The sequence below is a fragment of the Ovis aries genome, chromosome 15 (genome assembly GCF_016772045.2).
Source record: "Ovis aries strain OAR_USU_Benz2616 breed Rambouillet chromosome 15, ARS-UI_Ramb_v3.0, whole genome shotgun sequence".
Taxonomy (NCBI): domain Eukaryota; kingdom Metazoa; phylum Chordata; class Mammalia; order Artiodactyla; family Bovidae; genus Ovis; species Ovis aries.
The window spans coordinates 35148962-35171766 of record NC_056068.1 but is presented as its reverse complement, the minus strand read 5'-3'; the positions used below and the strand labels follow the sequence as shown (position 1 = coordinate 35171766).

The window sequence follows — 22805 nt, the reverse complement described above, 5'->3', positions numbered from 1 at the left end:
TGCTGGCTTGATGGCAAAATCATAAATATGTAAATACTTCATGTAATTAAAAGAAAACCTAGAGATGCTTTGATACATCAAATGCTCCGATACATCAAATGCTCCACATACCACCAGTTTTTAGCCCAGAGCCATCAATACCCAACTTTGCCTACCTTACCTAGAGTTCGCAAAGATCTTGCTGCTAACCTTGCTGTTACTCTTGGATAAGCTTGCCTTACGTTATTTCTTGGTTTATGACAGTTAGCCACTTTTGAGACATAAACACAGCAGCACAGGGATTAGAAAATTACATCTAACAGTAGGGCTTGAATTGGGTTTGGCAGAAACCAACACGATACTGTACAGCATTTATCCTTCAATTAAAAATAAATTTAAAAAGAATTGAGTAGAATTTCCACACATTTCCCCCTATTTGTGATTCCTCTATTCTCCCCACTAGGATGTGGGGCTGAGTCAGTTTGCAACCAACAGAGCTGGTAGGCAAGTACGTGCAGTGTTCTGAAGAACAAGGCGAAGCGGGTGTCTCTACCCCCCGAGCCCAGCATCCCACAAGACATCAATGCTACTTATGATACTAGTCTCTTAAAAACAAAGGGCTTTGCATGACCATGTGATTTTGAACACAATTTTGATTACTGCTTTGGTTAAAGCTTAAGGAATTAAACATTTATTCAAGTGATAAACACCCAAAAAGTGGTACATACATATGGCTTGAATTTTCGGACTCAAAGGGCTTCCCTTGTGGTTCAGCTGGTAAAGGATCTGCCTGCAATGGGGAAGACCTGGATTTGATCCCCAGGTTGTGAAGATCCCTTGGAGAAGGGAAAGGCTACCCACTCCAGTATTCTGGCCTGGAGAATTCCATGGACTATGGTCCATGGTGTTGCAAACAGACAGACATGACTGAGCGACTCTCACTATGTTTTAAGAATTAAATATCCTGACAACACCCAACTAAGTAATTTTTATCATAACCCATCCAAAAGTTGCCAGCTTCATGGAGCTGAGCTCATCTCATGGTTCTTCCTGTTCCCTGAAGCCCTTATGTTTGAGCATCACCCATAAGACTGGGATCAAATATTACTACTTCCAAGGTACCTCCATACTACAGATGCCCTCCCCTCCACAGGCACTTTCACGTCTATTTTTGATACTACACTGTAGATAACATGAAAGATTTACATCAAATGTATCCAAATTACTTAGAGATGTTTGTCAAAATGATGTTACCACTTCCTAGTTTCTTCCAGTACCCACCAATCACAGTTACAAGCTGCTCAACTAGTTGAGCAGTGAAGGGATGCGATGGATAGATGCTATCTCATTGTTCCCTGTGGAATCACACAATTCTAATGCTGGAACATATGTCCACATTAAAGAGATAAATACACAAACAGACAAATTTTTGGACCAAAAAAGTGACAAAACATGGTTCTGTTAAACAATGATTTTATTGCTTTAGTACAATACACACATTTATGCAACCAGGGCAGAGGCTGTGGATGACTCGCTGAAAGAAAAAAAAAAGGGGGTGGGGGGGAGAGCTGGGTTAGTAAAAAGTCCTCTATATTTATACATAATCTGTTTAAAAAAAAAAAGTCCTCTATATTCACACAATCTCTGAAAACAGCTATTTCCTAACAGTTAAAATAAATCTCCAATATATAAAATGCACCAAACAGATCAGTTCCTGAAATCAGTTCACTGTGATCAACCATAATATGAAGATGGTCACTTAGGCCTCCAAGAACTGGCCAGCATGAGGAAAAACTTTTCTGGTGGAAACTGTGAATGCTAGGATATTAATAATAGTGAGCTGTCTATTCAAAAATTAAAACAACATAAGCACCTGGGAGCAGAAGAACTTAAATTTTGCCCACAATCTGAAAGTGATTTAAAGAGCATGTTTTTGCTCTATACGAGTCTACAGAAGTACCAACCTTTGTATCAACAAAACACAACCGCTCTACCTGTCTATGACTGTTTTCTTGCTATAATTAAGAACTGAAAGACCATATAGGCTCAATCCAAAACATTTATGATCAGTCCTTTTACTATAATTACTACTCTATTTAATATTTGGCCAACTCCTATTTTTGTCAACAAAAAGGGTTGATAACTTACTATTTCCAATTGGGGGGTAGGACTCGTTTGGTCTTGTAGTATCGAGCCAACCGGTGAATACGGCTCTCAATCAGAATCAGACGGAATTTAGCATCTTTATCCTAAAAATAAAATTGACAGAATTCAGGAAAACCACTTAAAACTAAACATCATTTTAACAGAAGAATGTATAGACACCATGCACTTCAATGAAAAATTGCTTAGTGTTGTTAACAGAACCAGAGCCTAGGGTTTGTGTGGCTAGATTAGGTCCTTAAGGGAATTTAGGGAATTAACCCCCACCCCTGAAATCTCTTCTGGTGAAACTTTTATTTCAAAGCAAACACTGTGATTTGTTTGTGCCCCTTGGATAATTCAAATCATAGGCACTATATTTTACTGATATGAATTTAGTACAAATTCATCCTCTTACCTTTCTGTTCCTCTCAAGATGCTTTCGAACAGCAACAGCTTTCTTAATTAAATGATAGAGATCCTCAGGGAGATCAGGAGCAAGTCCTTTGGACTTAAGAATTCTCAAGATTTTGTTGCCTGTCACAAAACGTACTTGTGCAACACCATGAGAGTCTCTCAGGATCACACCTGGAAAGGGAGTAATATAAATTCCCACACCATACATACAAACTGGAGCATGTGATGTCAAGACTGAGATCAAGTCACTTTCCAAGTTTCCCATCTGTAAAACACAGCTTACTTTTTATACATCAGACACCAACGACAGAATGCACAAGCGAAGCTCACTCAGACATCCAAGGAAGGTTTACCCAACACTAAGGAAACCCTTTCTGGTGGAAACTGCGAATGTTGGAAGACCATCATCATAGTGAGCTTGCTAGATCACAGGCCACCAAAAATCAAGGAGTCGTCAAAACAGCACCATCTGACTACCCGACAGTCTCTTCCTCTATATATATATACACACACCTCTGATTATGTATAACATCTCCACTAGACCATACACTCAACAGAAGGCTATGGTGCTTTTTTACAATGACTGTATTCTCAGGATCCGGGATCACACAGCTGGCAAACATTTGCAGAATGAAGCCATTTGCACAAAGTCACACACAGCTGAGGTTCAACCCACACCTGTGAGAAAGCAATGAGCACTCAGAGCAGCCAGTCCCAGCGTCTCCACTAACAGCTGTGTTCTGAGGCTTGTTTATATAGCTGCAACGTGCCTCAGTTCCCCCAACTTCAGGAAAACGTCTACTATTTATTTGAAACTATGGTTGTCAGAATTAACTCATGTCATAAAATGGAAAGAGCTTATAACCACGCACCTAAGAGAGTGCCCAGCCCAAAGAAAATACTCATTAAACTTTGGAGCGCATTTTAATTATTTTACCGTCTCCCAAATAAGAGCTTGAGAGTTTAGCAAAGGAGGGCTAGGCCTCAGTCAACGGTAAAGTCAGGAAAACGAGCAAAAAATTTTCAAACCACATGTGAGACATTTAGCCCCACTGTTTTCAGCACGTTACACGAGGTCAGGCTGAAAAGGCTACATTAAACAGACTCACTCACCGATCTGTGAGGGAGTCAGGCCCTTCTTGGCCAGTTTGTAGATCTGCTCCTTCACGTCGTCAGAAGTGAGCTTCAGCCACTGTTCGCGGGAGAGAAAGCGGCCTTAAGACGAGAAATCCGGGATGGAACCGAAGCGCAGCGGCCCTCTCCACCCTCAAAACTGCGCTCATGCACACGTGGTCCCCATCCTCCGAGGAACTGATGGCAAAACCCCCCCACCCCCCCGCCTCCCGGCCTCTCCTCGGTACCCGCACGGTACTTACGGTGGGCACGCTGCGGCGGTAGGGCAGAGCCGACTGGGACAGGCCCTTCCTGGAGAGAAAAGCAGTACCGGGGTGAGGAAGGGAGCCCCGCCACAGCAGCCCCAAACCTTATCCCCTCGACCCGCTGCCTACGCTCCTTCCTCTCCCTCCACCTCTAGACTCAGCCTTGCAACCCGCTCATAAACCCTAGCTCACCCGGGAGCGTGCATGCGACCCATGATGGCGGCGGTGTGGTAGCAAAAGGAGAGAGAGGGTGGGAAAGCCGCAGGAAGCCACCCTCCACGCAGGAAGTGACCTCACACGTCCTGGCTTCCGCTCCTGCAGGAGGCGGAGCTTCGCTGCGCGGTTCCAGGCGTCTGCGTGACTACATGTCCCAGAATGCACTTGGACGTGGACTACACTTCCCGGCAGGCATCGGTGTTTGCGAAGGCACTAGGCCGGAGCGGAAAAAAGGATCCGCCTCCGGTTTGGGCAGTTGAATCCAGATGAGTCTCTGGAGACACAGCTTACCCAGGATACTGTGGATTTTGCTGCTGGACTGGGAGTGCGCTTGGAGCACATAGAGTTTCAAGGGTTCCCCGGCCTTGGGCAAAGTGGTTATCTGCGTCCCGTGACCAGCGAGTTTGGGCGGCAGAGTTCATCCATACACTATTGCTCATCCAGTCAGCTGCGCCCAGGCTTGTCTTGACTCTAGTTACCTCAAGTCTGTCCCTGCCCTTAAAATATTCACAAGGGGGAATTCCCTGGCCGGCTAGTGGTTATGATACTTGCCCTCACTGCCTAAGGCCTCAGTTGGATACCTGGTCAGGGAACCAAGATCCACCAAGCCTGCAGAGCATGGCCAAAATTTAAAAAAAAAAGCTTACAATAGCATGATGATAAGGGCTGCCTGTAGCCAACTGGTAACATTTCTTATCTCTAGTTGTAATCTTTCAGGGGAGGGGTGCATGACTACAAGCTGTCTGGTCCTGACCTCTGTCATTTCACATTTTTTAAAAAACTCGTACATAATCCGTCCTCTGCTTTCCCTGTTGGTAACCAAAGTTTGTTTTATATGTTAGTCAGTTTTGTAAGTAAGTTCCTTTGTACTATTTTTTAGATTACATATATAAATCAATTCAGTCGTTCAGTCGTGTCAGAATCTTTGCGACCCCAAGGACTGGAGCACACCAGGCTTCCCTGTCCATCACCATCTCTGGGAATTTATTCGAACTCACGTCCATTGAGTTGGTGATGCTGTCCAACTATCTTAACCTCTGTCAGCCCCTTCTCCCGCCTTCAATCTTTCCCAGCATCAGGGTCTTTTCAAATGAGTCTGTTTTTCACATCAGGTGGCTAAATTATTGAAGCTTCAGCTTCAGCATCAGTCCACCCAATGAATGTTCAGGACTGATCCAAGGGACTCTCAAGAGTCTTCTCCAACACCACAGTTCTTCGGCGCGACTCTCACATCCATACATGACTACTGGAAAAACCATAGCTTTGACTAGACGGACCTTTGTGGCAAAGTAATGTGGTGTTTATCTGTCTATAATCTTTAGGTCCATTCGTGTTGCTGAAATGTCATTATTTCATTCTTTTAATGGCTGAGTAATACACACTGGGGCTTCCCTGGTGGCTCAAGCGGTAAAAAGATTCAGCCTGCAATGTGGGAGACATGAGTTTGATCCCGGGGTTAGGAAGACCCCTTGGAGAAGAGATTGACTACCCACTCCAGTATTCTTGCCTGGAGACTTCCATGTACAGAGGAATCTGGCAGGCTATAGTCTACTGGATTGCAAGGTGGAACACAACTGAGCTAGGATGTACACAGCATCTTCTTTATCCATTCATCTGTTGATGGACACTTAGGTTGTGTCCATGTCTTGACTACTGTAAATAGTACCACTCTGGAAAAGGTCAGTTTTCATTCCAATCCCAAAGAAAGGCAATGCCAAAGAATGTTCAAACTACCATACAATTGTGCTCATTTCATGTGCTAGCAAGGTAATGCTCAAAATATTTCAAGCTAGGCATTAGCAGTAAAGGAACTGAGACCTTTCAGATGTACAAGCTGGATTTAGAAAAGGCAGAGGAACCAGAGATCAAATTGCCAACATCCCAACTTCCGTTGGATCATAGAAAAAGCAAAGGAATCCCAGAAAAACATTTACTTCTGCTTCATTGACTATGCTAAAGTTTTTGACTGTGTGGATCACAATAGGAAAATTCTTAAAGAGATGGGAATACCAGACCACCTTACCTGTCTCTTGAGAAACCTGTATGCAGGTCAAGAAGCAACAGTTAGAACTGGACGTTAACAATGGACTGGTTCAAAATTGGGAAAGGAATACATCAAGGGTGTATATTGTCACTGTTTATTTAACTTATATGCAGAGTTTATCATGTGAAATGCAGGGCTGAATGAATGATTGCCTGGAGACATATCAATAACCTCAGATATGCAGATAATACCACTCTAGTGCAGAAAGCTAGGAGGAACTAGAGTGAAAAAGGAGAGTGAAAAAGCTGGCTTAAAACTCAACATTAAAAAACTAAGATCATGGCATCCAGTTCTACCACTTCATGGCAAATAGATGGGGAAACAGTGGAAACAGTGACAGATTTTATTTTCTTGGGCTCCAAAATCACTGCAAACAGTGGCTGCAGCCAGGTAATTTAAAAGACGCTTGCTCCTTGGAAGAAAGGCTCTGACAAACCTAGACAGTGTATTGAAAAGTAAAGACATCACTTTGCTGACAAAGATTCATATAGTCAAAGCTAGTTTTTCCAGTAGTCCTGGACAAATACGAGAGTGGGACCATTAAGAAGGCTGAGCTTCTTTAATTGTGGTGAAGAACTGATGCTTTTTGATTGTGGTGCTGCAGAAGAATCCTGAGAGTCCCTTGGACTGCAAGGAGGTCAAACCAGTCCATCCAAAAGGAAATCAATGATGAATATTCATAGAAAGCACTGATGCTGAAGCTGAAGCTCTGGGACTTAGGTCACCTGATGAGAAGAATGGACTCATTGGAAATGACCTTGATACTGGGAAAGATTGAGGGCAGGAGGAGAAGTTGGTGACAGAGAACAAGATGATTGGATGGCATCACCAATTCAATGAACATGAGTTTGAGCGAACTCTGTGAGATAGTGAAGGGCAGGGAAACCTGGCATGCTGCAGTCCATGGGGTCTCAAAGAGTTGGACATGACTTAGAGACTGAACAACAACAGTGAACGTTAGGGTTCATGTACTTTTCAAATTAAAACCTTTGTCTTCTCTGGATATATGCCCGGGGGTGGGGCTGCTGGATCATATGGTGATTTTTTTTTTTTAGTTTAAGGAAACTCCATACTGTTTTTTGTAATGGCTGCAAAAATTTACATTCCCATTAACAGTGTAGGAAGGATCCCTTTTCTCCATATCCTCTCCAGCATTTATTTGTAGGCTTTTCATGATGGCTGTATTAAAAAGCAGAGACATTACTTTGCCAACAAAGGTCCGTCTAGTCAAGGCTATGGTTTTTCCAGTGGTCATGTATGGATGTGAGAGTTGGACTGTGAAGAAGGCTGAGCACCGAAGAATTGATGCTTTTGAACTGTGGTGTTGGAGAAGACTCTTGAGAATCCTTTGGACTGCAAGGAGACCCAACCAGTCCATCCTAAAGGAGATCAGTCCTGGGTGTTCACTAGAAGGACTGATGCTAAAGCTGAAACTCCAATACTTTGGCCACCTGATGTGAAGAGTTGACTCATTGGAAAAGACTCTGATGCTGGGAGGGATTTGGGGCAGGAGGAGAAGGTAATGACAGAGGATGAGACGGCTGGATGGCATCGCTGACTCGATGGACATGAGTTTGGGTAAACTCCGGGAGTTGGTGGTGATGGACAGGGAGGACTGGCGAGCTACGATTCATGGAGTCACAAAGAGTTGGACCCAACTGAGCAACTGAACTGAACTGATTCTGACCAGTGTGAGGCGATAACCTCAGTCTAGTTTTGATTTTCATTTCTCTAATTATTAGTCAGTTTTCATTCCAATCCCAAAGAAAGGCAATGCCAAAGAATGCTCAAACTACCGCACAATTGCACTCATCTCACATGGTAGTAAAGTAATGCTCAAAATTCTCCAAGCCAGGCTTCAGCAATATGTGAACCGTGAACTTCCAGACGTTCAAGCTGGTTTTAGAAAAGGCAGCAGAACCAGAGATCAAATTGCCAACATCCACTGGATCATCGAAAAAGCAAACAGTTTCAGAAAAACATCTATTTCTGCTTTATTGACTATGCCAAAGCCTTTGACTGTGTGGACCACAATAAACTGTGGAAAATTCTGAGAGAGATGGGAATACCAGACCACCTGACCTGCCTCCTGAGAAACCTGTATGCAGGTCAGGAAGCAACAGTTAGAACTAGACATGGAAAAGACTGGTTCTAAATAGGAAAAGGATTACATCAAAGCTGTATATTGTCACCCTGCTTATTTAACTTATATGCAGAGTACATCATGAGAAATGCTGGGCTGGAAGAAGCACAAGCTGGAATCAAGACTGCCAGGAGAAACATCAATAACCAGCAGAAAGTGAAGAAGAACTAAAGAGCCTCTTGATGAAAGGTAAAGAGGAGAGTGAAAAAGTTGGTTTAAAGCTCAACATTCAGAAAACTAAAATCATGGCTTCTGGTCCCATCACTTCATGGCAAGTAGATGGGGAAACAGTGGAAACAGTGGCTGACTTTATTTGGGTGGGCTCCAAAATCACTGCAGATGGTGATTGCAGCCATAAATTAAAAGACACTTGCTCCTTGGAAGGAAAGTTGTGACCAGCCTAGACAGCATATTAAAAAGCAGACATTACTTTGTCAACAAATGTCCATCTAGTCAAGGCTATAGTTTTTCCAGTAGTCATGTATGGATGTGAGAGTTGGACTGTGAAGAAAGCTGAGCGCCAAAGAATTGGTGCTTTTGAACTGTGGTGTTGGAGCAGACTCTTGCGAGTCCCTTGGACTGCAAGGAGATCCAACCAGTCCATCCTAAAGGAGATCAGTCCTGGGTGTTCATTGGAAGGACTGATGTTGAAGCTGAAACTCCAATACTTAGGCCACCTCATGTAAAGAGCTGACTCATTTGAAAAGACCCTTGTGCTGGAAAAGATTGAGGGTGAGAATAGGGGACAACAGAGGATGAGACAGTTGGATGGCATCACCGAATCAATGGACATGAGTTTGGGTGGACTCCGGGAGTTAGTGATGGACAGGGAGGCCTGGCGTGCTGCGGTTCGTGAGGTTCCAATGAGTCGGACTCAACTGAACTGAACCATTAGTGATGTTGAACATTTTTTCACATGCCTGTTTTGTATTTCCCTAGAGACTGAGATGAAGTGAAAGTCAGTTACTCAGTCATGTCTGACTCTTTGCAACCCCATGGACTATAGCCCGCCAGGCTCCTCTGTTCATGGAATTTCCCAGACAAGAATACTGGAGTGGGTTCCCATTCCCTTCTCCAGGTGATCTTCCCAACCCAGGGATCGAACCCGGGCCTCCTACATTGCAGGCGGATTCTTTACCATCTGAGCCACCAGGGAAGCCCAACTGACTGGAGCTTCTCTTCCTGTGATATTTGGCCAAAGAAAAGTTTATTCAAAAATTCTTTGCTTTCTCTTGAATTTTAAGAGTGCTTTATGTATTCAAGATGCCAGGTCCTTGTAAGATACATGATCTGTGAATATTCTCTCCCATTCTGTGAGTTGTCCTTTTACTTTATTATGCATATAGGTATTTAATTTTGATGAAACCAAATTTATCTGTTTTTCTTTTGTTGCCTGTCCTTTTTTGTGACATACTTTAAGAAAACCTGTCTAATTCTAGGCTACAAAGAGGTACCCCTGTGTTTTCTTCTAGGATTTTTAACTTCAGATATGTTTAAGTTTCTGATCCACTCTGAATTAAATTTTATGTTCCAAGAGTCCTACCTTATTTTTTTGCACATGGTTATCTAGTTGTTCACACCGTTTGTTGAAAAAAAAAAAAAATTACTCTTTCCTCATTGATCCTGGAAGTCCTTTGTCTTTTGGTTTGTGATTAAAACAAAAAGAAACCCAAACGGATGTGAAAAATATAATAACCAAAATTAAAATCTCAATGGATGAGGGTTAAACAGTTGAAGAGAGAAGTAGTGAATTGGAAAAGATTTCAAAATAAATTATTCAGAACTGAAGAAAGTTACTGATCCATATATTTAAGAATCCTACAGAGAAAAATATAAAAAGGTGTCCACTCATTAATACAGACCAAACAAGATTATCCCTAAGGTAATAACTGTGGAAGGACTGTGATGGGATTCATTCATGGAGTTCATTAAACTGTTGTCTAACTTTGTATGTCTAAAATTTGCATGACAAAGTGTTTCAAAAAATAAACTGGCTGTAATTAAGTTACTGCTCTTTCATGGTCTCTGGCTCTTTTACATGTTACCTCTAGAATTAGAGAACCACAACCTCACTGGTATCATTCCAGGATGGAGGTATGGTATTAAGAACTACATTCTCTGTTCTGAAGATGTATCTACAGCATGGCTGTTACTATACTCTTTAGTATTTAAATAAACTACCAAAGGCAGGGACCATACTAATAGAAGCATTTCACTTTAATGAAATGGTGATGGAACGCTAACAAAGTGGCAATCCAGACCTTCCAAGAACCACACTTATATGTCAGACACTCTCTGGACACTTTTAAAGGCAACTCACAGGCTAGTTCGTAAATTCAGGATTACCTGAAGCTAATAAACTGGGTGAGATGCAAAGAGAGCAACAGTGAGCTCATTATCAAAGTTTGAAACCAAAAGTGTTAACATATTGATGAGGAAAATGACAGCACAGTTCCTTTGTTCCAGAAATATTTTAATACAATCATAGTACAGTTATGAAGTCACATTCAATCTACTGAATATATTTAAGGTATTAATAAAAATATTATACATCTTTATTCACTACCTTAATATAATTAAATTATTTGGTTCTTATAGATGAGACTAATTGCCATATATATTCCTATTTGCACTGCTAGTCAAACAGCATGTAAGTAAATCCATGGACTATGGTAGTGGGGCTTTATCCATTTGTGATCTTAAATCTTAAGTATCAAATTGAATGTCTTCTTTTTTAAATGCCACGTGAATCATAGAAAAAACAGTCAACCAATTTAAGGCAAAATATTGAAAGTTTCATACAACATTAATTTGAAAAGATAAAACAATATTTTATCAAAGATCATACATGCCTTAACATTGAGATACCTATAGATTCTTATAAAGGCAGTAATAAAAACATCAGTGCAAGTCTTGGATTCCTCAGTACAGAAAATAATAGGTTCTTTGAGAAACCATTATTTTCAAATTCCAAAACACTGCAAGGGGAAAAAATTCTGCTTCAGTTACACTATGATCATTACAAAATGTATTTTTAGCTCCATTATTCTTTACACACAGTCTTACATGTAGCGTAACTATTTTTACTCAATAAAGATGTGAAACACAGTGTGAAACACTGTGATTATACACAAAAATTAGTGTCTTAGCTAGTTTGTTTAAACATTGGTTTCAGATTTACTTTAATGCAAGCTTTAAAAAAGTGTTTCAAAAAACAACCAATTTAAAGTTTATTGATAGTAAGTAGTGCAAAGAGGCGCCTCTGTCAATTTATTTTTTGGTAAGGGCTGACGATTAGCGTTCACAAAGAAATAACTTATACGTAAAATACATTTAATATATGTGTTTTTTAATGACCAAAGAAGGCACATAATGAGTTAAATTAAGAGAAACATTACCACTTGTTTGAACTCTGGTTAACTATACAGAGTATATAATATACACTTTTGGATAAGAATCCATATTTCTTACAATTGAAAAGTGACATCCCACTCTCTAGCTCTACTATTTGTAAAAGACACTGCCATAACAAGACTGCAACTAGGCAGTATACACTGAGTCCAAGTAACAGTGACCTTTTACCAAGACAGTACTTTTTTTTTTTTTTTAAACAGTGGCTAAGTGACAATTCATGGAATGGAATTAGGTCTTAAAAACAGTGAAGATATCTAGTACTTTTTTACATCTGCAAAGCTACTTACACACTTTAAGGAAATGTTAACTGTATATGGGAAAAGCAAATAAATGGTGGTGCTCTGATCTGCATTTTAATTAACTTATTAAATAGACAACACATTTTAATATAAAAAAAGACATTCATATATGGGGTATCCTACAAATGGACCATTAGTGTTAGGCACCAAAAATTCAAGTTTTCTTTTTAACCTGTCCCACTGATACGTCTCAGCTCTTCTATGTCTGCTCTGAAGGTATCACCATTTACATTAAATATCTGCACAGTTTATAAAAATTCTGTTCTGGGCAACTGAATCAGAGATTGTCCTTCCTTTCTTGGTATTTTTCATTGCATATTTTATCAGTTATCTCACAGCAACTAGATTGCTACAATCTCTTACTACTGAAAAGTGTCTGAATTCCTATTCTAGCCATGAGAATTAATATTATATATACCTTTTTATCCAAACTAAACAATTTGTGTGTGAAATTGAATGAATAACTAATAAAAATGAAGCCTATTCTTAATGGTTACTATTGAATGATTTGAATCATGTCCCTAATGATTCTAAATATTATATTAAGGAAAGTAATTCATGCGAATGTAAAATGTTTACATATGTTGAGTAAATCAGACAAACTGTGCCAGAGTTCTTGTCCTGGGCCTCTTGTGAAGAGTCTGCCCTACTTGTGGAGTTCTTCTACAGAACAGGAATGGACATCTGGGTGCACACATTTTCTCTTGTTTAATGAGAGAGTGGAGTATAGATACATAGGGGTGAAATTACCAAATTTCAGTTCACACTCCTGGGAATAAAAGTAGGATTATAATGGAATGATGGAATTTAGTGTACAGTTATGTTGATGAATCTCATTCAGTTACTGGGCAATAAAAACATGTATTAAATGGCTGATGTTTAAATAAGTTATACATCTTAAGTATAGAAAATTATCTATCTGTGGGAAAAACATTAGTAAGTGTACATAACTTTTTATATTAGTAAAAAGTGAGTGAAAACTACTGAGCTATTTATCAAGTCAGGAAAAAACTCAGAATGAAGTACCAGAGAAGCATATGAAGTTAAGGCACCATTATTTACAACTTCAGTGACTGGCACTTATTCTGAAAAAGGCTTGAAAGACATGAATAATAAAAAGCAGTGTTATTTTCCCTACTCTATAAACTATTTAGTAGTTCTTAACTATTTATTATTTGTGCTTTGCTTTTCGGCCCTATGAATAGCAGCTGCATTTTATGGTAACATCCTGCACCTTTCCTCTCCTTTGGTGTTATAAACATCCACAGTGGTCAAGGCTGTCAAAGGTGCAAAAGAAGAAAACAAACGTGCTGTGTCTGTGTAAGAAACAATACAAAACAGATGGCTGAACTGACAAAATAGTATCAGACCACACTAAAGCTATGACTCAATTACTCAAGAAAGGATTAACTCCTTCACCAACTCAGTCTTTTTTAGAACTTATTATATATTAAGTTTAAGATTTACAGCATTCTATACAATGACTTTAAAATAGCAATGATGTCAACAAATTCATAAAAGTTAGTTAAGTGACTGTTGGTCCACCAGATGTGCTGAAATGCAGCAAGTACATTTACTGTATAATTTCTGTCCAAGTATAAAAATATACAAAGTTCACATGTGTGTGTACACATGTTTATATAACTGTTCTTGCTTCCAAAGCTCAGAAATTCACTAACTTACAAACAGGTTGCTGCAGTTAGTTGATACCATTTAACCGTCTCTTTGCTCAAGTTGAAATCTTTCAACGGCAGGGTTATTCCACCCAAGAAAAAGTTCTCCCGCAGAGATTCTGCACTTAGTACACTTAGCTGAAGTTCTCTCTGTCTTAGGGATTCTTTGCTATATCCACTATACACAAGCTATAGCAAAGACAAAAAGAAACAGCAGATTACAAATTATCTGTCTGGTTTTTAGGATTATTTTATGTAAAAACATAAGAAAGATTATTAGAGTGACTTCAATTAATAACACTGATTATGACACATCTGGTAGAATTTGTCTCATACTTTAGATACACACGTTGTATTTCAGGAGTCTTGGATTGTATTGTCATTCCTCCCAGTGTCTGACATTCAAATGCACAAAGCAGAAAATTACTATTGGCTAAAAATTAAAAACATGGTTTTTCTGAAATGGAGGTATGGGGAAGGGAAATTACAAAGCAGCCTGCCTTAAGATGATTTAATAGATCATCTTTAAAAGAGAAATAGAAGGAAGAGAATGGAAGAAAAAGAGTAGAAGGAAGCAAGTTGGGAAAAAGTAATTGTAATAATTTTATAAAAAGTGAGCGATTACAATCTCCAAAAGGAGATTGCCTTTTTTTCTGGATTTTATATACCATGAGGTGATAATTTCTGATTATCCATCATTCAGTGCAAACTTGCCAACTATAAATGCAGTTTATAGCAAATCTGGAGTGCTGTAAAGCTACTGTCTTTCAAACACTGCATTCAGCGCAAATTTTTTTTCAAGAACGCTTCACCATAACTTCTGGGTATTATCTCCTTAATCAAGTCCGCTCTGTTTGACTAAGAAAACTGAAAAACTGACCACACTTCAGTTTCGTGAAAGTATATAACACTAACTAGAAAAAGACAATACTACTTTGTGAGAATAATACCAACTGTCTTCACCAAACATTTTATATGCTTTTAAACTACTGAAAGGGTATTCCATGGTTTTCATAAATTTATATCCTTGATGAAAATTCAGTATTATTTTGCTTTCAAATCCCTATCTGGAAATTTTTATGTGGATACAGTGTTAACATACATAAATAATGTGGTGTTTATGCTCAAACAGTAGTTGACTAAGAGTTAGCAGATTTTAATAGATTTTTAACTTACCATTTCATTGAATGTTGGATTCCTAGTTTTTCGTGAAATTTTGGTTTTACGTTTGGATGTTTTGTGGGTATCTGGAAGTAGGTATGTTTTGACATATGGATTTGGGTCAGCCCCATCTTCAGTAACCTGTAAAGAAATGCATTCCCTTAACAGTACTGCTTCCTACCACAGAATAGGTTTCCTCCACAATCATCATTATTTGTAATCACTCACAAGATCTTTGATGTGCATCACCATGATGAAAAGAGTACCATTTCGGTAAGAGATAGATAATTTCACTGCTCCTCCTATTTGGCCTTGAGCAGGACTGAAGGAACCTACATCTGAAAATACAAAGATGTTCATTTTTATGTGATGTTGATTGCAGTGGTTCAAGCTGCAACAAAAGTTTTTGCTTTAATTCCAGGATCCTCACATGTTGGAGAAAATCTCATTCTCACTGGTTATAGACAGTAACCCCACTGTCACTCCACCACATCCACAGAGCAGTTACAGGCTTGCAGGTCATAGGGGAGCCGTGAATTATCAATAAAGAAAAAAATAATCTCACCAGCAGACCTAGCTATTCCTTCAGCTTTCTCATCCCGAAGTAAAGGGTGGAAGAAGGTACAGACAAGGTCACACTAAAGTGGAAGAGAAGAAAGATTCATTAATTTAAATATTGTGTACCACGCAAAAAAGTATGTTATTATTTTTCAGTTAGGATAGTCACCTCTGCTACATCCGTTGAAGCACTCATCAAACTCTGTAAATAATTGTTTAATTCAATTTTTCTCTTGGCTGCTACGTCTTTTACGTGTGTTCGCCCTAGAACCATTTTATTAGGAAAGCTACAAAAGACAGACAAAAAGAAGTGGGATTTAAGTAATTTCATTTGGGAGTATTTATAGAATCAATACTCAGAAATACTCTTTTATACAGTGAAATAGAAAGTGGAGCCTTAATTCACTATAATTTTTTGATTTCTTTTCCAAGTACTGGAGATGACACAGTTCAAGTATACATCATCCTTTTATGACCTTGGTACAAAAGGAATGTTGGTTTTGTTAATACACTATACTTATTGCTTATTTCCTACTTATTTCTTCTCAAGATTAACCATTCACAAGTATGCAGATCTTATCCTCCAAAACAACCATTATTCAATAATCACAGCTATTGTAGATACCAGTAAAATGCCACAGAGCTCAAATCATCTTAACTGCTAATTTTGGTGGCAACAGAAAAATGAGACTGCACATGGAAATAAACTCATACCCACTTTTCTGCCTCCTTAATTTTGAAATCTAGTCTGAGAAGAATGTGAGTAATTCAACACAGGAATTTACTGGTCATTACCTGCATTAAAAACTGAAGGTTTCCAAAGGGCATCAAAAACAAACCTAAACACCATCATTTTGATTACTGCAATGTCTCAATTTCTTATTTTTCAGAGAAGCTCAGTATGACCACAATAATTACTCCTGCAGTGATTTAGAAAGCTAGAAAATCCCATATATTAAGATTGTGATCATTTATTCATTCAAGAAAAACTTAGTTCCTTGTTTATGTCTAGTACATATTAGGCTCTTGGAATACCAAGGAAAATTAGTCACACACAGTCCATAGTCATACATAGTCCATTTTACACTAACTTAACACAAAGCTTTTGACCTGTACTTGGTAATAAAGAAACTGTTTCTTATTAAAACAACATTAATGAACAAGAATTAAAACATACCCTGGTAACTTCCAAAGTGGAAAAATAATACTGAGCTTATTGTGGAGTTCCTGAAACTCATCAAATGTTCGGAACACAAATGATGGCTCAAGCTGTCCATCCCTCAAAATTCGGACTACATAAATCTGAAAGGAAATCACATTGCAAACATGTTAAATTTATAATATAACCTTTCTTGATAGAAAATTTTCAGCTTGATCATTATATGTACCAAGGGCTCTTCACTTTGTAATATGTATGTCACAATAGGAAATAACAAATATAAAAATCAACGTATTTAATTACCTTCTAAGAGTATCTTTAACTATTGTCTAAGATAAGAATTGGAACATGAAAGGCATTCTATTTCTCGGATTAAATAAATGTACTTTCCAAACTTATAAGGGCAATGCATTTTCAATGAAAATATTAGCAAGTAAATTCATTAAGGAGAGCAAAGGAGAAGGCAAAACATAGTGTGACAGGGTGATGGGAAAAACCTGTTTTACTGGATATTTAAACTGCATTATAACATACTTTACAGAGTAAAATACTGGTGCACAAAGTCATTTATATCTATAGAAGACCAGAAATAAATTCAGGGATATAAACTCAGTATATTTAAAGAAGGTATTTATAAATCATTGGGGGAAACAATGGATTATTCAATTAAATGGTATCCTAAAATATTCTGTGAACATATAAAACTTTACTAATAACAGCTGAAAATCAAAATGCTAGTGAAGTCACTTTCTAAACTCTATCAATTTGTCAAAAATTTAAAGGCCGACAGTACTGTAAAATATTATCTGGCAAAAATATTAGCACAAAAATAATAGCAAAAAGATAGTAATATTATACTATTGAAGGGGGAAAAAAGCACACTGAAAGATTGTTTTGTTCAAAAAACAAACTTTCTGTGCATATTTTATAATACTTCGTCCCTAGAGAGTAGAATGAGAACTTAGATTTTTAATTTATATACTTCTATACTGGTTGACTTTGTTACACTGCGCAAGCTTAACCTTTGAAATTAAGAACAAATTGAACATAAGGAGAAAAGTAAAACAGCATCACCCTTTCAGTCTTGTCTCTAAAAAGAAGAGTAACATTGGTCCCTCACGGCTTTGGAGCAAATTTACCAAGAAATAAACACCGAAAAACAGTTTAGGGATGCTCCAAGTACATTTAGGGGTTTTGGACCATCCATGGAAGAAAGAAGTACGAAAAGAACAAATGCTTGAACTTTAGCAGAGTCAGTGAAGGAAGAAGAGAACAAGACTACATGCATGAGTCTCTACTGATACCAAACAAACTTACGTAATGTTTATCTGGGTTGTATTTCTTATGGTAAGTGAAAACAGAAACTTCCTTGATTCGACCATCTTGTCTAAAGGAGTATGTTTTGGGTGAAAATGAAAGGATCGGCTCATCATTGGAAGGAAGACCAGAAAAACGCAACTGAGCAAGGTTATGAATGAAGAAGTTAAACTTTGTGGCAATGCTTCCCAAACTTGATTCAATCAGTCTACAAAATAAAATGTGTTAACACACTGAGAAAACATTCTAATTTATTTAAAATAAACAATTCCATTCCTTTTAAAAATAGTAAGTACATTCTCACTTTGTCAGGATTCCCTTTGCCCCACAGGCCAAAAACCTGTTATAATATATCTCACCCAACAAAAATATTTTAGCACAGGAAAGTTCCATCCCATCCCACTGTCTCTAATAAATGATGCTTGGATTTCTTAAGCTCTGTGGGGTCCAATACTAATTTTAATAGCTATTAGGGATAGAAGATGGTTGGTATAATGCCAAAAGATGGTTCATTTTATTCACTTTAATAAATATGGAAGGCAGTAACTAACCAGACATACAAGGAAGCAACAAAGTAATCCAAAACTCCAAAACCCCATTCTATCAAATAGTCCAACTAGTAGAATCTGGTATCTTATTCCTTCTTCAGAAAGTTATCATTTCTCTCAGTTGGAAAAAGAAGTTTTGACAAGATGCAGAGTTTGGTGGGGATAAATTTGGAAGGCAAGCCTGAATAAATCATTTTAGACAAGCAAAGGAAAACAGAATAAAGCAATACACAAAGAGGAAACTGTCAAAAGAAACTCTCTTGTGTGAGGGAAATTCACACAAAAGAGTTTGTCCTTGTTATGGAGTGAATGTTTGTGTCCTCTAAAATTCATATGCTAAAGCCCCAACTCCATAGGGCCTTTATGGAGACAGTGTCCTTATTATAATGACTTTCTTCCTCCTTTCTCTTCTCCCTCCTTCATGCGAGGAAACAGTGAGAAGGCAGTCAGTCGTCTTCAAGTTTGAATCCTCAGCAGGAAGCAAACTGGCTAGCATCTTGATCTTGGACTTCCCAGCCTCCAGAACGATGAGAAGATTCATTTCCTTTGTTTAAGTCCCCTCTCTATGGTATATGGTATATTGGTATGGCAGGCCAACTGACTAAGCTTAACATGTCTGCTTCACAGTTTGGCCCAGGGGAGCCAACAAGTCTCAATAAACAAAACAAACCTCATCAATATCTAAATTATCAGCATTAGTCTGGAAGGCTATACGAAAGTCAGCTTCCTTCAATTCAACTCAGCCCAGACTCATGAGACCAGTGTAATCTACTTCTTCTCCACTGAGAGGAATAAGGCAAGATAAAAAGCAAAGAAAAGAACATGAGCCTATGTGCTCCTTCCTCCCTTCTGTGGCATCTAATGAGGTGGCACCACCAGTCTGTGACCAACCTGGTCACCAGACGTGTAGAACATATTTGCCTACAGGAAGATTTTCTTTAAAAGTAATAATCACAAGTTCAAATGCCAGTCACTGGAATATGTGTTTCAAGCACTACATCATGTATTAACAATTTAACAGCAGTGTCCCAGAGTTCACTGTTTTAAGCACTTACGGTATCCATGAAAATTGTTATGGCAGAATCTTAAAAAATATAGTGGTATAGATATCATTTTAGGAAAAATCCTTTTATCTGGCACTGTAGAAAATGTTTAGCAAAAACTGTTCATAAATGGAATGTTTACAATTAAAATCATATATATTCCAAATATAAGATCATATTTTGAGATAAATAATTTGGGGGGGGGGCACACTGTATGTCTTGCAAAATCTTAGTTCCTTGAACAGGGATTGAACCCAGGTCACCACTGGGTGACTCAGTGAAAGCACTGAGTCCTAACCACGGGACCACCTGGCAATTTCCAAAACAAATGTATTTTTTAAAGTGCTATTGCCAATCCTTCACATTTATTCAGTAAATAAACTTTTGAAACAAGCTTTTGATAAACCTACTACTTGATAAACCACAGCTAATACTGTGAATCACAATTTTTTCTTGTTAAGTCAGAATTTTGATATATAGCATTTGTTTAAACTAAGGAAAACAAATCAAAGCTAAACAGGGTGTGTCTTCTCTAATATATTTAAATATACCTTACCTAGTAAAGAAGATTGTAGCTTCTGCATCTGTAGTTTGGGGCTGAAGTGCATCTCTAACATATTTCAAATCCTGAATACTTGTAAGTTCTGGTAACCCTGAAGGAATCATCTATAGAAAGGAAAAAGGGCTTGTGACTCAAATTTTTTACAAGTCTGTTCCGCACCACTCCCTAAAAGCTGACCAAGTAATCAGACAAAAAGCAAATAAACGACTCAGAGTTTTGAGGAGTTTGTTAGTATTTTAGGTACCTAAAATCTCTCAGAAATAAGAAAAATCTTGGCCAAGGAGGTCAACTGTTGGAAGTCACAGTTTATGGAATAAAAACTGTGAAATCCAAACCTTCTGTGTAGTCTTCCGTTTCTATATCAATTTCAGTCACAATAATCATAGGACTTTTTTTGGCTTGTTCTCAATATACATCAAAAAAAAAAACAAATAAATCTTAAGAGCACAGCTTAATGAATATCCAAAATCTGAACATATACAGGTAACGACAAAAAATATTCACCAGCATCCCATATGACACTCGCAGGGTCCCTTTCAGATACTATTCCCGCTTATCCCCAGGGTATCCACTTGAGGGTCCTTTTTTTTATTGCATGGACATATAAATGGTGTCTGGCATATTTCACATGGCAACATTTTAAAATATTTCAGTATTAATATACCTGACATTTAAAACCAGAATAAATTTTATTCCAAAAATCACATAATATCTATCTTTAGATACTGAAACATAGAAGAATTAATATAAATTAATTAAATGCTTGTAAATAACAGAGTTACCAGTGAAAGGAGGTTAAGAAAGAGGTTTGTTTGCTTTCTTATCGAGTTGTAGGCTTGACAGCAGAGGTCCACAAACAACTGGAAACGAATTGTGGGTTTTTCACCCCCATTAATGACATATGCCATGTCAGAGGTCAGCACAAAAGGAGCCCGATCCCTATTTTAAAAGTACAAAAAAAAAAAAAAAAAAAAAAGAAAAGAAAAGAAAGTATATACGAAGTATTATTTACAGAAGATATGCAAATAAGTGCTATTGCTATTACATGGTTATTGAACTAAAGTTACCTAAGCCATAGCAATTTCTAACTGGGTTACTTAATACCAGGAAATTCTGAATTTACATAATTCTAAAAAATTCACATTTCAAGGAAAACCATCATATAATCTCATTATTTGGGTAGAATTTATATATGATATTTTCCAAGGTGATTATCAGTCTACACACAACCAGAGATCAAACAGTATATACAAATGAATATAGAGAAAACTTTTCTATTTGTTGCCATTATACAATTGGGAACATTTCTAATAGGTACCCTAACTAGATAAGACAAAATAGACCTTAATTCATTCAACAAAGGTTACACACACATATACATTCTTCTCTATTACATGGTAAACTCATCTTTTAAAGCCTTTTTCCTCCCTAGTTATGCTGAAAGGGAGCAACAAGGCAAAGAACAGCAAGAAAATTTTTTTAAAACTGAAGTTTAGTTGATATAAAATATTATGTTACATGTATAGAATAAAGTGATTCACAATTTTTAAAGATTCTCCATTTATAATTATAAAATATTGGCTATATTTTGTATGTTATACAATATATCCTTATAGCTCATTTTATATGATAATAGTTTGGGACATTAATTTGTGAAATAGGAAGTGCCTCTATTTTCTTTAGCAATAATAACAATAGTAGTACCTTTTGAAGCTACCAAACATCTGGGCGTGGCCCAAAAACTTTCCAAAGTCAATATGAAACATGTGTCCTGTGCTTCGAAGCATTATATTGTCATTGTGTCGATCACAGATGCCTAAAACATAGGTGGCTACACAGCATCCAGCACAAGAATAGATAAAATTCTCAGAAGCCTATAATAAAGATAAATTATCTTAGGAAAGATAAAATTATCTTAGGAAGGAAAAATAAAGGGAAAATAAAATTATCTTAGGAAAAAGATTACTTTTAAAGGAGGCAGGGTTACAAAGATTAAAGTAATTTATCACTCATTGAAAACACAATTCTATTCTACTTTCTCAATAGTTTGTAAACTGGGTTATGGTAACAGATACCAGTTTTTCAAAAGTAAACACCCTTCTAAGAGTTATTGCCCCTTCTGTCTAGCTTTTGTTTCACAGCAGGTAGAGATTCTGCCAGTCTCTACTTAGGGTATAACGTGCCTTGGAACATCTTTTAAGCATCACGTTTCTGGAACCCTGCTCTTCACAGGCTCTGCTCCTTACCACAAGCTGTTTAACACTGGAACAAAGATTAATCTAAATAAAGGATTTTTTTTTTCCTTTTTTGGCGTGTAGGAATGACATGTGTAAAGAAAGTAAACTTATATCTTTAAACATCTAATAATATAATGAATGTGCTTTGTCATCCATTTAGTGACTATGTGTCATCATCAAGTTTCTCAAAGCTGGAAGAACTTTCATGTTAGCCCCGCCTGTCCCAGGGATTAAATTAATAATATAATATCACATCAGTCAGTCAGTCAGTTCAGCCACTCAGTCGTGTCTGACTCTTTGCGACCCCATGAATTGCAGCACGCCAGGCCTCCCTGTTTATCACCAACTCCCGGAGTTCACTCAGACTCAAATCCATCGAATCGGTGATGCCATCCAGCCATCTCATTCTCTGTCGTCTCCTTCTCCTCCTGCTCCCAATCTCTCCCAGCATCAAAGTCTTTTCCAATGAGTCAGCTCTTTGCATGAGGTGGCCAAAGTACTGGAGTTTCAGCTT

At 37.9% G+C, this 22805-nt stretch overlaps 2 protein-coding genes and 1 non-coding gene across 3 annotated transcripts in view; all 3 read right to left on the bottom strand.

Annotated features, from left to right (window-relative positions):
* Positions 1–1435: 1435 nt before the first annotated feature.
* On the bottom strand, positions 1436–4158 carry RPS13 (ribosomal protein S13). The gene is made up of 6 exons (XM_012095670.4): positions 4110–4158; positions 3915–3963; positions 3652–3730; positions 2540–2709; positions 2128–2228; positions 1436–1513 (listed from the first exon to the last, which is right to left on the bottom strand). The coding sequence occupies exons 1-6, from the start codon at positions 4130–4132 to the stop codon at positions 1480–1482; spliced, it is 456 nt and encodes a 151-aa protein (XP_011951060.1). The 5' UTR covers positions 4133–4158; the 3' UTR covers positions 1436–1479.
* Positions 2865–2954, bottom strand: LOC114118595 (small nucleolar RNA SNORD14). The gene has a single exon (XR_003591834.1). It is a non-coding gene; the product is annotated as a small nucleolar RNA SNORD14 (small nucleolar RNA).
* Positions 4159–10776: 6618 nt separating the features above from the next.
* Positions 10777–22805, bottom strand: part of PIK3C2A (phosphatidylinositol-4-phosphate 3-kinase catalytic subunit type 2 alpha) — a 79972-nt gene continuing 67943 nt past the window's right edge. The window contains exons 23-32 of the mRNA XM_004016121.6: positions 21759–21928; positions 20837–20993; positions 20049–20158; positions 17902–18109; positions 16603–16727; positions 15595–15712; positions 15433–15505; positions 15096–15205; positions 14883–15008; positions 10777–13895 (exon numbers count right to left, since the gene is read on the bottom strand). Of these exons, the coding sequence (XP_004016170.2) occupies positions 13713–13895; positions 14883–15008; positions 15096–15205; positions 15433–15505; positions 15595–15712; positions 16603–16727; positions 17902–18109; positions 20049–20158; positions 20837–20993; positions 21759–21928 (1380 nt within the window). The 3' untranslated portion in view covers positions 10777–13712. The remainder of the gene's footprint in view (positions 13896–14882; positions 15009–15095; positions 15206–15432; positions 15506–15594; positions 15713–16602; positions 16728–17901; positions 18110–20048; positions 20159–20836; positions 20994–21758; positions 21929–22805) is intronic.

Coding starts and splice junctions, on each gene's coding strand:
- RPS13 (XM_012095670.4), bottom strand. CDS start 4,132: ATGGGTCGCATGCACGCTCCCGG. Junction 2,710..3,651: donor CCTGACTCCCTCACAGATCG/GTGAGTGAGTCT, acceptor CTCCCTTTCCAG/GTGTGATCCTGAGAGACTCT. Junction 1,514..2,127: donor CTACCCCCCAATTGGAAATA/GTAAGTTATCAA, acceptor TTTTTCTTTCAG/CGAGTCATCCACAGCCTCTG.